This window comes from Bos indicus x Bos taurus, chromosome 16, assembly GCF_003369695.1.
Source record: "Bos indicus x Bos taurus breed Angus x Brahman F1 hybrid chromosome 16, Bos_hybrid_MaternalHap_v2.0, whole genome shotgun sequence".
NCBI classification, from domain to species: domain Eukaryota; kingdom Metazoa; phylum Chordata; class Mammalia; order Artiodactyla; family Bovidae; genus Bos; species Bos indicus x Bos taurus.
The window spans coordinates 71,037,308-71,050,477 of record NC_040091.1 but is presented as its reverse complement, the minus strand read 5'-3'; the positions used below and the strand labels follow the sequence as shown (position 1 = coordinate 71,050,477).

Here is a 13,170-nt window from a genome sequence, read left to right as displayed (position 1 = left end):
GCCTCCGGCGCCTGCAACCCACATTAGATTCTCCAACTACGATCAACCTACACGAGACACTGGGTATAGGAAAACTAACCAATCCTTTTATTTAGTGAGAAAGAGGGGGACAAATGAAAGCTCACACACTGCTAAAAAGAATAAAAAGAAAAAAAAAAAGACACCACTGTACGGCTCTTGGGAACATCACATTCTCTTTCCTAGCCTCCCACAGAGCAGTGGGTATTTATAAGCGAGATGTCAAGGTATTAGTGACCAATCGACATCCAGTTAGGTTTTCTCTAAGCTAAGAACATTTAAAACCTCAGACTTTTATTAAAACTTCTAAAACATTTAAAACCTCTAGACACGACAGCTGTAAGCACACCATTCAGTCCCTTAAAATGTCTCAGTAAGCACTGCCCCTGAGTCAGTATCTTTTCCTAATAGTATTCCCCATCCCCCTACGTTTAGAATATAACATTTCATGTTCCAGTAGTAATCACACACAGGATTAAAAGCCCAACCAGCCAAGAAAGTGTTATTCTTTCTATGAAGTGTCCATTACAAAAGGAGGAAAAATGAAAGGCGTGGACTTTGGTACAACTGGTGCTGGGCGACTGCAGGATTAATACCCAAATACCCTGCCAACTCTAGAAAAGGTGCGGCCCTCGGAACCACAGAAACAGGTCACAGCAGTCGATTTTTCATCCGTAAAGCGCCAGCGACGCGAAGCACCCTGCGCAGGTCTGTGTCTCTGGCCCGGCTAGCGCATGCCCAGGATCTGCCTGCTTTTCAGCTGGTACGTCTTCTCAATGTCCGACAGGGCTTGAGCGCGAAGCTGAGCGGCGTGAAGCCTTTTTTTCAGGTCCTTGCACTTGGACTTGGAGGTGAGCTGACTCTCAGAATTCTCACCCCGTATGACGTTCTCTTTACTCTCCCCACTGAAATGAACCTTCTTCTTCACGACCGATGATGGGAGATCAAACAGTTCTTCAGAAAGAAAAAAGAAAAAGGGGTTTCAGTTACGCGAACAGGCATTCGGCTCCTCCACACTTAACCAAACTTAATGAACATATTGACTCTCTCAGTTCCCATGTGAAACCTGGGTACCTTCATTCTCTCTGGGACAGGAATGCTAAACAGCATCCAGCTGAGTGTTAAAGATCTTACTGGCTTTACTCAACGACTTGTGACTCGGGTGGCATCGCATCCAGCAGATAGAAAGGCGCTCCAAGGAACTGTACAAAATGAAAGCCTTTTACAGGCAGGAGGGGCAGGATGATGAAGTGACACCAGGGCAGAGGGGGCTGCCTGTGGCAAGATCACTTTCCTTTAGGGATGGCAGGGATCTATTAGGCAGATGACCTCACTTGTGCTGACCAGGTAATTCCAGATTGACTAGTTTAGAGATTCCATTCCTGGGAGAGGCTGAAACTGTGATGAAATTAAGCACTGAGTCTTGATTTGATGATCGTTGGTGACAAGTGACTCCATTTTGGATGGGCTGCCTGCCGTGCAGGAGACACAAGAGATGTGGGTTTGATCCCTGGGTCAGAGGAGGAAACAGTAACTCACTCCAGTATTCTTGCCTAGAAAAAAAGTTTTGTGGACAGAGGAGCCTGGTGGGCTACAGGCCATGGGTTTGCAAAGAGTTGGACACGACTGAGCAGGTGACTCTGTTTTGGACCTGTTGTCTCTTTTTTAATAGGTCAGGGGCTGCGGCTGGCAGAAGTCAATCAGCCTTCTGATCTGCAGCGAAAAATCAAGGAACGTGTGCTTCACTCTTATCAACTTTCCTCTTAAGGTTAAATACACTGAAGATTGTGGGCCACAATATAAAACTTCTGGAAATCAATGTTATTTATCTCTATTCTTCAAGTGCCATTCTACCTGGAACACAGTACTTCCAGGTAAGAATGGAAGCAGAAGCTCTTTTTTTTATAGCAAGCACCTACAGCTTTGGCTAAATACTTAAGAACACATTTTAAAAATGCCTAACTCACCAGAAACTTGTTTCAAAACGAACCTAAGCAAATTCAGCACAATAAAAGTAAATCAAGTGAACAGAGAGTAAAAAATGTGTACTTTTAATGGGAAGAAAAATAATTTACTTAAAGTGGCTACACTGTTAGGAACTAACAGGATTATTTGGGGGTGGGGACTGGCAGGTTTGAATTCCAGAAACTTTTGTTTCTCCTTTGTATTCATTTAAAGGAAATATGTTCAAATATTTACTGAGCTTACTGTATGGGCCATTGTGGACCAAACAAAGGCCCTATTGTGGCAGCTGGAGACAGAGCATCAACAGATAAACAAGTCCACAGGAGGAATATTTGAGGGTGGTCCGTGCTGTGGCGGGGGGAAGGGAGGCAGAGGTTCTGGGGGTGTTTGCAGCAATGAAGCCTCATTATAAGGTGACTTCTAAGCAGAGACACGAGGACAGAGAGGAGGGAAGAAGCCACGTGACTATCTGGAGAACATTCCAGACCACAGGCATGGAGAGGTCCCGAGAGAAGAGCAGACTGCACAGAGAAACGCCGCTCTTTGTCCCGACTTCCTATTTCACACACTCTTTCTCCGCAAAGCATTTTAGGAGATTGCTTTTAGGCCTCAACTCCATGGTTTCAAATAGATCCACCTTTATTACCACAAATAGCTCTACCCATTTGAAGAGCAACAGTGTAAACTGTAAATCCTACTAATGAAATAGTTTTAGAAAAAAGAAAAGTGTTTAGAAAATGAATTAGTATTTCATTAAATAGAAGATGAAAGAGAATTAGCATTCATTAAATACACTAAGGAGCGCTTTCAAAAGATGCTGTTGCTAACTGTGATGATCTCAACTTGTTTTTCTCACAGCTGAATTCTAGAGCCTGAGGATGAGGAGGGGGCATTGCCAACTGTCCTGGGTTCACCAGGGCACCCTCTCCCCACTGCTTTGCTGCTTTTCTTGTTGGTGTTCAGTCGCTCAGTCACGTCAGCCTCTTTGTGACCCCAAGGACTGCAGCCCGCCAGGATTCCCTGTCCTTCACTATCTCCTGGAGCTTGCTCAAACTCATGTCCACTAAGTCAATGCTTTTCTTAGGTTCTGACTAGTTCAGTTCTTCCAAATATCTCCGACCCACACTGGAAACTGCATCCTCACAGCTCATTTTAAGTCTTTGCCATGATTTGCACACAGGTGAATTCTTCTACCTACATACCCTACAAAGTGAAATACAGCGTTCCTCTCCGGGACTTCTCACCCTCCGCTCAAAGACTCTCAGGGAAAGACGGAAATAAATTCTTTAACTGGAAGAGCCGTCCCCAACAGGGCCTTCGATAATTCTCAGCAACGGGCCTGATGCATGAAACTCACCCAGATAAAAATTATTCCTCATTCTATCATGACTTATGTCTAGTTTGTCTTTATGGATGGCAATGTAGAATCTAAGAAAAGTTAAAATAAATATTACAAAATTACTGAAATGGTAGGTAGTCACACTGAGAAAAAAGATACTTCCATCACTAGTTTCATTTATTTCCCTTGCTTATTACAGAGCATATGTAGATATTAAACAATCACACTTTGACATACACATGCAACCGGAACGGGCCTTAGCCAAGACCCAAAAGTGATGGTCTGTTCTACAGCTGGTCTATCACACCTTTTAAGCCACGGTTTCTGTGAAGGATCTGGCAAGTGTTAGCTGGTCATGCGGCAATAGCAAAATGCTGGGGTTTTCACTTAAAAGGGAGAGAAATGTAGAATTCTGATAATACACCTGGAGAAAAATCTGAAAGGCACAGCAATTTTGTATAACCTAATTTTTAAAAATAAATATCAACTACTGCACATGTAGTTTGACAAAGTGAACAAAACTGAAGACGAACTCATCCCCACGCAGAGCCTCACGTCTCTGATCCCAAAGAGTCAGCCACGGCGAGAGCAGAGTCCTTACCTCCACTGAGCCACATCCACCCAACAGCTCAGGACTCTGGAAAGCTAAAGCGGGCAGCAGCTCCTGCTCAGAGCTGGCTCTCATACCTGGGCCGCCCGCCAGAGACAGGAACCTCTGCTCCTTCAGCAGGCTGTAATTCTTCAGCAGACCTTCCGCTCTGGCCAGCTTGTTCTCCGCCAGCCTCTCACGGACACAAAGCTCGCGCTCTCTCTCTTTAAAAAGGGAATGGAGCAAAACAGACACAAATGAACGTGGCTCTGGACATAAACAGTTCGTGTTTACTTATCTTCCTGCTTTTCCTTATCGCGAGGCTGGCTGCCGGGCCGCGGATGAGTTGTGTTTGGTGAAGGGTTCCTTACCGTACACTCCAGTCAACCGCATGGTGCCCGCGCCATAAGCCAGTGTGTTAGTGTGTTGTCTTGGGTTTCCTCCTAAGGACCAGCTTAAGCACAAGCACAAAGTCAGCTGCAACTTTCGGTCCTGATGTGTGGGAATAACTCACGGGGGGAGCAAAGAGCTCCCGCCATCCTGCTCACCCCTGGGAAGGGCCAACAGTTCATTCTCAGGGCGTTACTCGGCCCAAACCCCCTCCCTCCGAGTGAACAACAGCCAAAGAGAAGGGAAAAAACACAGCACAGCGAGGTGCTCTTTCTTTAGACCAGTAACGAAGGCTATTATTTTTTCATGGCCCAGCATTTAGAGAGCGCAGATTTCAGCTGCTACATGAAATTACAGAACACTGAAACAAGTTAAAAAAAAAAAGTTTTTGCTTGTTTTTTGTGGGTTCTTTTTTTTAAAAGAATGCCGTTAACAGAAGAGACTAAGATTTTCAGGCAAGCACAAGCTGTTCCTCCTACAGAGAGTGTATCTCACAGTCCCCGATGATTATCATTAGGAAGTAAAACATTAACTAATGTATTTGCATCCTTTATAAGTACATTTAAATACAGTACTTTAGAAGTACATTTAAAATTAAATATAAGTACATTCATAAGTGAATGTGCATTGGTGTAAAGCTGCAGAAGTGAGAGCGGTGGGCCACCAGGGTGGAGGAAACTCACGGTCTCTCTCCCCTCCGTGTCAAAAGGCAGAGCCCTACCGTTGCGGCCGCCCTGTGGAACCCCCACACCGGGCCAGCAGCTCTCACTGCAGAGGCGTCAACAGACTCAACATCAAAAGCTCCTGCGTCCGTCAATACCCATCAGAGGATTTAAACACCTTGTATCCGCAGCTTCTACGGAATGACCTGAACACGTATCGTCTTACACACTGCGCGATTTTAGAGCCGAGCCGCGCTGCAGCGGCGTGTCAGAAGGGAGAAGCGACGCCACCTTGATTCTGGAAGGTGGCGAATTCTAAGAGATTCTTTATGATGGGAAACCTTAGGGCCCGTATGTTAAGGAAGAAAAGAAAAGAGGGACTCTAGAGTACGGGGTGATGACCCCCGTGCCGGGCTGTCACGGTTAGGGCCCGACAGCATGGTGACAGCGCCTGATCTCGGAGAAAGAGGCTCAGCACGGAGGCGCCGCAAGCCTGATGGAGGCATTTTGGCTGTGCGAGTGTTTATAAAAACGCCCTGCGAGGACAGACGTGAGACCCTCCATTCAGGCAGACGCTCACACACTAGCATGAGCCTCCGGCAGCGCTGGGTTTCGCCCCCCACCCCGCCAGACTTACGCTCCAAGCTTTCTTCCCTGGCCTTGAGGGCTGCCTCCCGCTCCTGTAACTGTATTTCCTTCAGTTTCAGCTCACTCAACACAGGGCTGGAGTCCTGCAGCTTTTCTGGTTCTCCTATTCGCCGCCCTCTCCTCTCAGGATTTCTCCTTTGCTCTTCAGCAACCAAGTTTGCTATCAAAGGATTCTCAAGAATTTCTTCAACAGAAGGTCGATGGTAATCCTGGGGGAAAAAAGACTCGGTGTTGCAGGCAGACTTCATAATGGACGGACTACTTATCCTGAAAGAGCAGTGACATTTAAAACAGCATATATTCCAAAGCAAAAGAAAAGGCTCCTTTACGCTGTGCAGTGTTACAGTTCCATGTCTGTGTACACGACGGAGAGACCCCGACACGATTCCGGCTGCCATCCGTCACCACGCAGCTGACCCCCTCGCCCACTTTGCCCACTGCCATCCACACATAGATGGGTCCTGAACACCTGAAAGTAAGTTCACCGGCGCCTTTAACACATAGATGGGTCCTAAACACCTGGAAGTAAGTTCACCGGCGCCTTTAACACACAGATGGGTCCTGAACACCTGGAAGTAAGTTCACCGGCGCCTTTAACACACAGATGGGTCCTAAACACCTGAAAGTAAGTTCACCGGCGCCTTTAACTCAGGGGGCTCTGTGTCCACAAAGCGATGCAGATTTTAACTTACCTTTGCTCCCTTTTAACCTAAGAAGGCTCAGCCCCTGTGCTGGGCTGGGTAGCACTGCCAGGGTCCATCTGGGGGCACCCACTGCCCTTGCGTCTCTAAACCATATTAAGCAGGACACTGTCTCCCTGACCTCCGATCCTGTTACTTCACTTGTATCCTTCTCTTTGAACTCCCACAGTATGTACCTCTGTTCTTACACCAGCCTGGTCCCTCCCCACCCCACCGCCAGATTTGTTCTCCATAGTCTCTGAGTTATTTCCCCTCTGCTCTTTTAGCCCTCCCTGCCCCACCATTCCCATCTCTCACGGTCTCTAATCTCTCCGAGTTAGAGCAGAGTAATAAGATCTTATTATTTCTGGCCCCTTCCTGCACCATCTGCTGCGCTGAGGTAGGCAAGGAGAAGGTGACTGAGGCTCTGAATCCTTACTTGCTACCAGCCACCCGTCAGCAGGGCAGAACACGGGAGGACACTTAAGAGAGCAGAGACGGGCAGCCAGCAACGTGCCAAGGATACATGTTTTCACTCATGTTAACGGAGCAGATTTATCAGCTAAGGAAATCTATTTACCATTTCTTCAGTCTCATTGCTCCACAACAGCACATTTCTTCAGTCTCATTGCTCCACAACAGCACATGCTGCAAAATTTAACTGAGGGATGGAAACATGTCATCTTATAAACTTTACCTTTAAATTTAACATCCTCGTAATAATGTCATTTAATTCATCAGAGTAACGATATGGAATTCGCCTGAATTTGCCCTCTCTGATCTTCCCAGCTAGTTCCTTCTGGTTGAAAGCTGTAAATGGAGGCCTGAAGAGAAAAAAAAATTTTAATGTAAAAATGAAAATATATAATAAGAAGCGAATCAAAAGCAGAGTTTAAGGTCCAGTTTGTATTTATGTTTCTGCCTCTGGGGCCTTCTTCTGTACCTGTTTCCCACCCTTGGCACTTCTGACATTTGGAGCCGTACGGTTCTGTTATGGGCGCTGTCCCATTCATCCTTATTATGCTTGCAGTGCTGCAGATCCCTGTCCCTCAGACGTCAGCAGCTATCCCTAGCCGTGACAACTGTCTCCAGACACTGCCAAGTATCCCATGGGAAGCAAAACTGAGGGGGTAAAATTCCCCTTCCCTGCTTGAGAACCCCTACTCTACAGAAGAGTTTAGAATGGAAAAAAAGAGAAAAAAGGGAAAGAAGCAGGGTTCCGTCCTGTCCAAACCACCAGACCGCTCGTCCAGATCTTCCTTTTCTTTCTTCCACGGGCCTGACCTATGAGCTCGCCCTGTGAGCTACACGCAGTCTGACAGGGAGGCACCTAACCAGGTCACAAGGTTGAGAAGTCTAGATTCAGCCTCAGGGGTTATGTTATTAATTTGTAACTCGTTTTTTAACCTGCCCATCCACCTTAATTTTAATCCAAGGTATGACTCTTTCAGACTTGAATGTGCATGGATGCTCAAAAAGCTGAACCCAGTGACAGGTGACAGACCCAAGCACAGACTTCGGACTAGAAAGCTGCCTTCACCATACTTACATTAACGCACATAACTCATACAGCAAACAACCCAGTGACCAGATATCCGACTTCTCGTTGTAGGACATGTGATTCATTTGTTCCTTTAGTGGGGAAAGAAAGGAGGAGTTTAAAGTTTACTTTGTTTTAGAAGGGACGCAGGGGAAGGGAAGGACTGGGAGTTTGGGATCAGCAGATGCAAACTATTATATATAAGATGGATAAAAAAACAAGGTCCTGCTCCATAGCACAGGGGTCTAAAGTCAAGAACCTGTAACAAACCATAATGGAAAAGAATATAAAGAAGAATGTGTATGTGTGTATATATATATATATAAAACTGAATCATCTTGTTGCATAGCAGAAATTAACACATCAACTATACTTCAATAAAATAATTTTTTAAGTTTGCTTTAAAACTTATAAAATTACTCTTGGGACAAAAATGAAACCTTAAAGTTTGATAATAGTCACTCAAAAAAAAAAGGAAAAAATTTTTATATTATAAATATATCTATAACAAAAGTTTCAAATACAAAAGGCTGATTTCTCTTACATTAGGTCTTACATCATAAGATGGTACTATCTTTAAATTGATAATGGAAAAAAGGCAATGATCTTATCCTAATACACTTTGTCATATATAATCCATTCACCTATTTCTCATTCACAAACATTTACTGTGTTACTACAGGCAAGGCACTGGCAACTCAAAGGTGAACATGAGACATCTCTACCTCAAGGAATTCATAATCTAGAAACTCTATTTTAAAGAACCAGAGAAAAGTCTACGATAACATCTAGCTCACATTTAATGGATAAAGACACCAATGGTTAATTGACTCACCCATTTATGTATTTTTCCCTTATTCCACTGTATATACCACAGTACTAACTAATAATCTCATTGCCTATTTTAACTGCCTGCCTTTCTTAGCAACAGTTCACCATGGCTCTTATTTTCAACAGAGGACACGGAGGCAAGCACTGTACTGAAACCTTCAGGAGGCTTCTGAGTATTCTAAGTCCAACAGGTGAGTCTGGCACCACTTCCTGACAATCAATCCCATAAGGAAGGCTCAACTGATCTAATTACAGGGACAGGAGGGAACAGGACAAAAGAACTGCACAGGTTTCAAATTTTCCAACCACCACCCCTGGATAATTTTCCTTGGCTTCTATTTGGAATCTGATCCAGTGAGAAAATGACACTCTTCTGGCCATATTGGATCTTAGTCAAAAACAAAACCATTAATTTATAAAATTGTATACTGTAGTCACATTGGTTAACAAAAAGATGTACAAAATCTGGAAGCATTTGTGAATTGCTAAAAAAATAAATCTCTCTCCATCTTTACTCTGCTTATCTTTTGTATTCAACACGTTGATTGGTGCTTTCACTTACTGATTCAAGCTCTTCAAAAGGTACCGTCCTCTGCTTAGTCACTTAGCTGTGTCCCTCTCTTTGTGATCCAATGGACTGTAGCCACCAGGCTCCTCTGTCCATGGAGATTCTCCAGGCAAGAATACTGGAGTGGGTTGCATGCCCTCATCCAGCGGGATCTTCCCAACCCAGGGATCAAACCCATGTCTCCTGCATTGGAGGCAGATTCTTTATCATCTGAGTCACCAGGGAAGGCCAAGAATACTGGAGTGGGTAACCAATCCCTTCTCCATGGGAACTTCCCAACCCAGGAATCGAACCAGGGTCTCCTGCATTGCAGATGGATTCTTTACAGACTGAACTACCAGCTAAGTCCCAAAAGTCACTAGAGAGCCATAAATAATTCATATCCTTTGACCCAGCAATTTCATTTTGAGAGCTATACACCAAGGAAATAATCAAAGAGGAAGAAAGAATAATTCCTACAAAGATATACTAGCAGTCCTCCTTAGAATGGTGAGACATTTTGGAAACAAAATATCCAGCAGTAGAGGAAACCAGTAAGTGGGTGGAAACAGTACCTCCACAGTAGGAAAAGAAAACAACAACAAAAAAGAACAAATACTAAAGGTTAACACTGCAAAAATATGCTGTGAGAAGTGAGTGAGTCTCCTGGGTCCTGAATCTCCACACACAAGAATCATCTAGGGAGTCTATTAAAATACAGAGTCCAAAATAAGAAGGTGGAGGACAAAAAGACAAAAAGTTGAGTGCAAAGACCAGTCCAGAGGTCCTAAGTCCCTGGACTGGAGCCCAGGACTCTGCATTTTAAACTATCACTCCAGCTGAGAACAAGCTGGTGTCCAGGACCTATGGCACTCTGGAAGTACCGCACTTAAGAGCAGAGACAAAACCTGTTTCCTCTCTATGATCCCCGAGCTTAGACGTGGCAGCCATGCACTCAAAGCCTGACTTCGTTGCCTGTAGGAGTTTGGCGGTCTGGTGGTGGGGCTTCGCCTTCCAACGCAGGAAGTGCGGGTTTGCTCCCTGGTTGGGGAGCGAAGATCCCACATGCCTTGTGGCCAAAAAAACAAAACATAAACAGCAGAAGCAATATTGTAACACATTCAATAAAGACTTTAAAAATGGTACACATCAAAAAAAATAATAATAATCTTTTAATGGTCTGGTGGTCCATTTGAAAAATATCAATTTAAAATAAAACAGTATTATTAATTCTTGGCTATTAGATATTACTAAACAAAGAAATAAACAAAAAGGTCAATTTCCTTGCTTGAATGCTTAGCATTAAGATATTTTAAAAGTATATAAACTTTGAAATACTTACAGGAGACATGTAATAAGGTGTGCCAACAAATGTTTTTGCAAAACTCGTATCGTGGTTTAATATTCTAGCTAGCCCAAAGTCTCCAAGCTTAACGTTCTGCTTGCCATCCAGAAAGACATTGGCTGGTTTCAGATCCCGATGCAGCACAGTGTGGCCACCATCACTTCGTCTGTGACATTCCTTTAGGGCCAGAGTCAACTGAGCCATCACACGAAGAACAAATTCTTCATCCAAGTATTGTCTGAAATCAAAGCAGTTATGTAGCATGTATCTGCTGAATAAAACCATTACAAAGACGAAAGGATGTGAATTATCTAGTTTTCTAAGTATACACATAGGGAAATAAATTATTTGGATATGAAATTCAAGTGTTGACTGACCAGGGATTTTCTAAAGTACTGTGGACGCACTGAACAAACACAGTAAGACTCTCCCCCATTACTAAGCACTTTGTCCCTGATCCTAATCCAGGATGTTTACAGAAGCAAAACTAGGCCCATCTAAGAGGTGACTTCATCTTACCTTTCCTTGGTTCCCTTTGCAATCACACTAGCTAGGTCTCCTCCTTCGCAGCATTCCATGACGATGTATAGCGTCGTGTTGGTCCGGTCAATAATTCTATCATAGTAGCGGACAATGTTTGGATGTTTCAGCTCACGAAGCAAATTCACTTCAGAAACAAGCATTTGTTTCTCATTTTCTGTCATGGAGCCATAGTCAAGTTCTTTCCAAACTAATATCTGAAATAAAAATTTCCAAGGTATAAATGAACTCATTATAACTCCAAATTTTTAAAATTAAAAAAAAAAGTTACTTATCTAGTAAACAGATCATACAGTCACTATTATCTAATTTAGTTTAATGAACTGAGGACCCCTGAGTTTATTTCCATAACCTTCCCCTAAGTTTTAAGCGGTAAATGATGCAACAGAGGGTGATGAGGTAGGTTAGGCGGCCCCCAACCCTCTGCCCTCAATGCCTAGTGGGAGGTTGGCGGAAGGTACTCTAGTCAAAGCTGGAGCAGAGGCAGTTGAAGTCCCCGACCATTCCAACTAGTCAAGATTTCCAGGGTAAGAGAAGTTAGTAAAGACCCTTCCATCCGAGCTAACTTCCTTTCCATTATTTTTTTTTCTGTGGGTCTACCCACACACCTTGGGAAATATGAATCTAACGATCAGAATAATGGGTAACTTAAATGAATTCTGACTACAAGACATAAAAGTTCTAGGTTCTGATGGTTATGACAGAGAGAATTACATTTCTCTAAAAACAGCTCAGGAGTCAGCTACCAGTCACCAACAGAAGGCCCATGGCAGGTCAAAGCAGAAAAAAGGAAGAAAATGGAAGAGAATGGAAAAAAGACAGGAGAAGAAAAAATATACATATATATACACATACATTCTACTTGGCACATTTTATTAGTTTTACTTTGGCCACCTAATGAGAAGAGCTGACTCACTGGAAAAGACTCTGATGCTGGGAAAGACTGAGGGCAGGAGGAGAAGGGGACGACAGAGGACGAGATGGTTGGAAGGCATCACCGACTCAATGGACATGAAATTGGGCAAACTCCGGGAGCTGGTGAAAGACAGGGAAGGCTGGCGTGCTGCAGTCCATAAGGCTGTAGAGTCGGACACGACTGAGCGTCTGAACAACAACAAAGAATTAAGGGACAGATTCACAAATTTAAAAAGAAAAAAAAGGATGCGGCTTCCCATCCCTCGAGAGACCCAGGACAGACACAGATCTGGGGGAGAGGGCTGGCTCTTCTGAGCACCCTGCGTTTCAGATGCACACCGCCAGGCTCCTTGCTTCCTCTGGGCGGCCGGGGGAGGAGGCAGGGACCAGGCCCGCGCTCACCTTGCCATCGCTCTTCCTGCGGATCTTCTGGCAGCGGCCGTAGGAGCCCGTGCCAATGGTGTACAGCACCTCGTAGTCCTCCACCCGAGTCGGCATGGCGGGGCCCGCGCAGGACGCCTACAGGCCGTATCGTCTCCTCGGAGCTGCAGCCACCGACCCGCAGACCTCCAGCCCCGGGGACTGGCAGCCCTGATCTACAGCCCCGGTTTAACCGTCGCGGGCCCCGACCTCGCAGCCTATTGGCCCGCGGTAAGGCCGCTTCGCCTCTCTAATTGGTTAAGAAGACCACAACACGCTGGGCATCTTGGGAAAAAGGTATCGCTAGGCAACCGCGTCGGCGTCGGTGTCGACTTCCGCTCCCAACCTCCAGGAAGAAAGGGGCGGAGCTAAAGCCCAAGTGGGGCTGGGGACGGAAAGCTGCAGCGGGGGGGCGGTCCCCGCCACCTTGTGCCTCCTCCAGCTGAGGTTGCCGAGGCAACCGAAGGCCAGAGCTCTTTCTTCAGTTTTTGGCGCACAGCCTCAACTGACTGCCTTTGACCTTTGCACTTTGACCTCTCACACTACCCCACTCTCCGGCACGCGCCCTCCGCTCTCATGTTCCCGCCCCCTGAACCCGGGCGGGGTCATATACTAAGCTGAGTGCAGAGATGAAAAGTACTGGCCCTCTCTAAAGGGTGCGCGAGTGAGGCCGACAGTGCTGAGGGATTGTGCCAAGCACTTTACATGTATTGTCTGGTTTGTAATGCAGGAATTACTGTT

The 13,170-nt window shown here is 45.2% G+C and overlaps 1 protein-coding gene across 1 annotated transcript; it reads right to left on the bottom strand.

Moving 5' to 3' along the window:
* Positions 1-493: 493 nt before the first annotated feature.
* NEK2 (NIMA related kinase 2) lies at positions 494-12,631 on the bottom strand. Its single transcript, XM_027565666.1, has 8 exons — positions 12,412-12,631; positions 11,074-11,291; positions 10,552-10,792; positions 7,841-7,923; positions 6,989-7,115; positions 5,601-5,820; positions 4,010-4,135; positions 494-972 (listed from the first exon to the last, which is right to left on the bottom strand). Exons 1-8 carry the CDS (start codon positions 12,505-12,507, stop codon positions 746-748), a joined length of 1,338 nt encoding a protein of 445 aa, XP_027421467.1. The 5' UTR covers positions 12,508-12,631; the 3' UTR covers positions 494-745.
* Positions 12,632-13,170: the final 539 nt, after the last annotated feature.

Bases quoted from the DNA above. Each gene is read 5' to 3' on its own strand.
- NEK2 (XM_027565666.1), bottom strand. From the start codon at position 12,507: ATGCCGACTCGGGTGGAGGACTACGAGGTGCTGTACACCATTGGCACG. The intron at 7,924-10,551 runs GTAAGTATTTCA...TCCCCACTAAAG, and splicing joins CACCTTATTACATGTCTCCT to GAACAAATGAATCACATGTC. The intron at 4,136-5,600 runs GTAAGTCTGGCG...CCCTTTTTAAAG, and splicing joins CAGGGAAGAAAGCTTGGAGC to AGAGAGAGCGCGAGCTTTGT.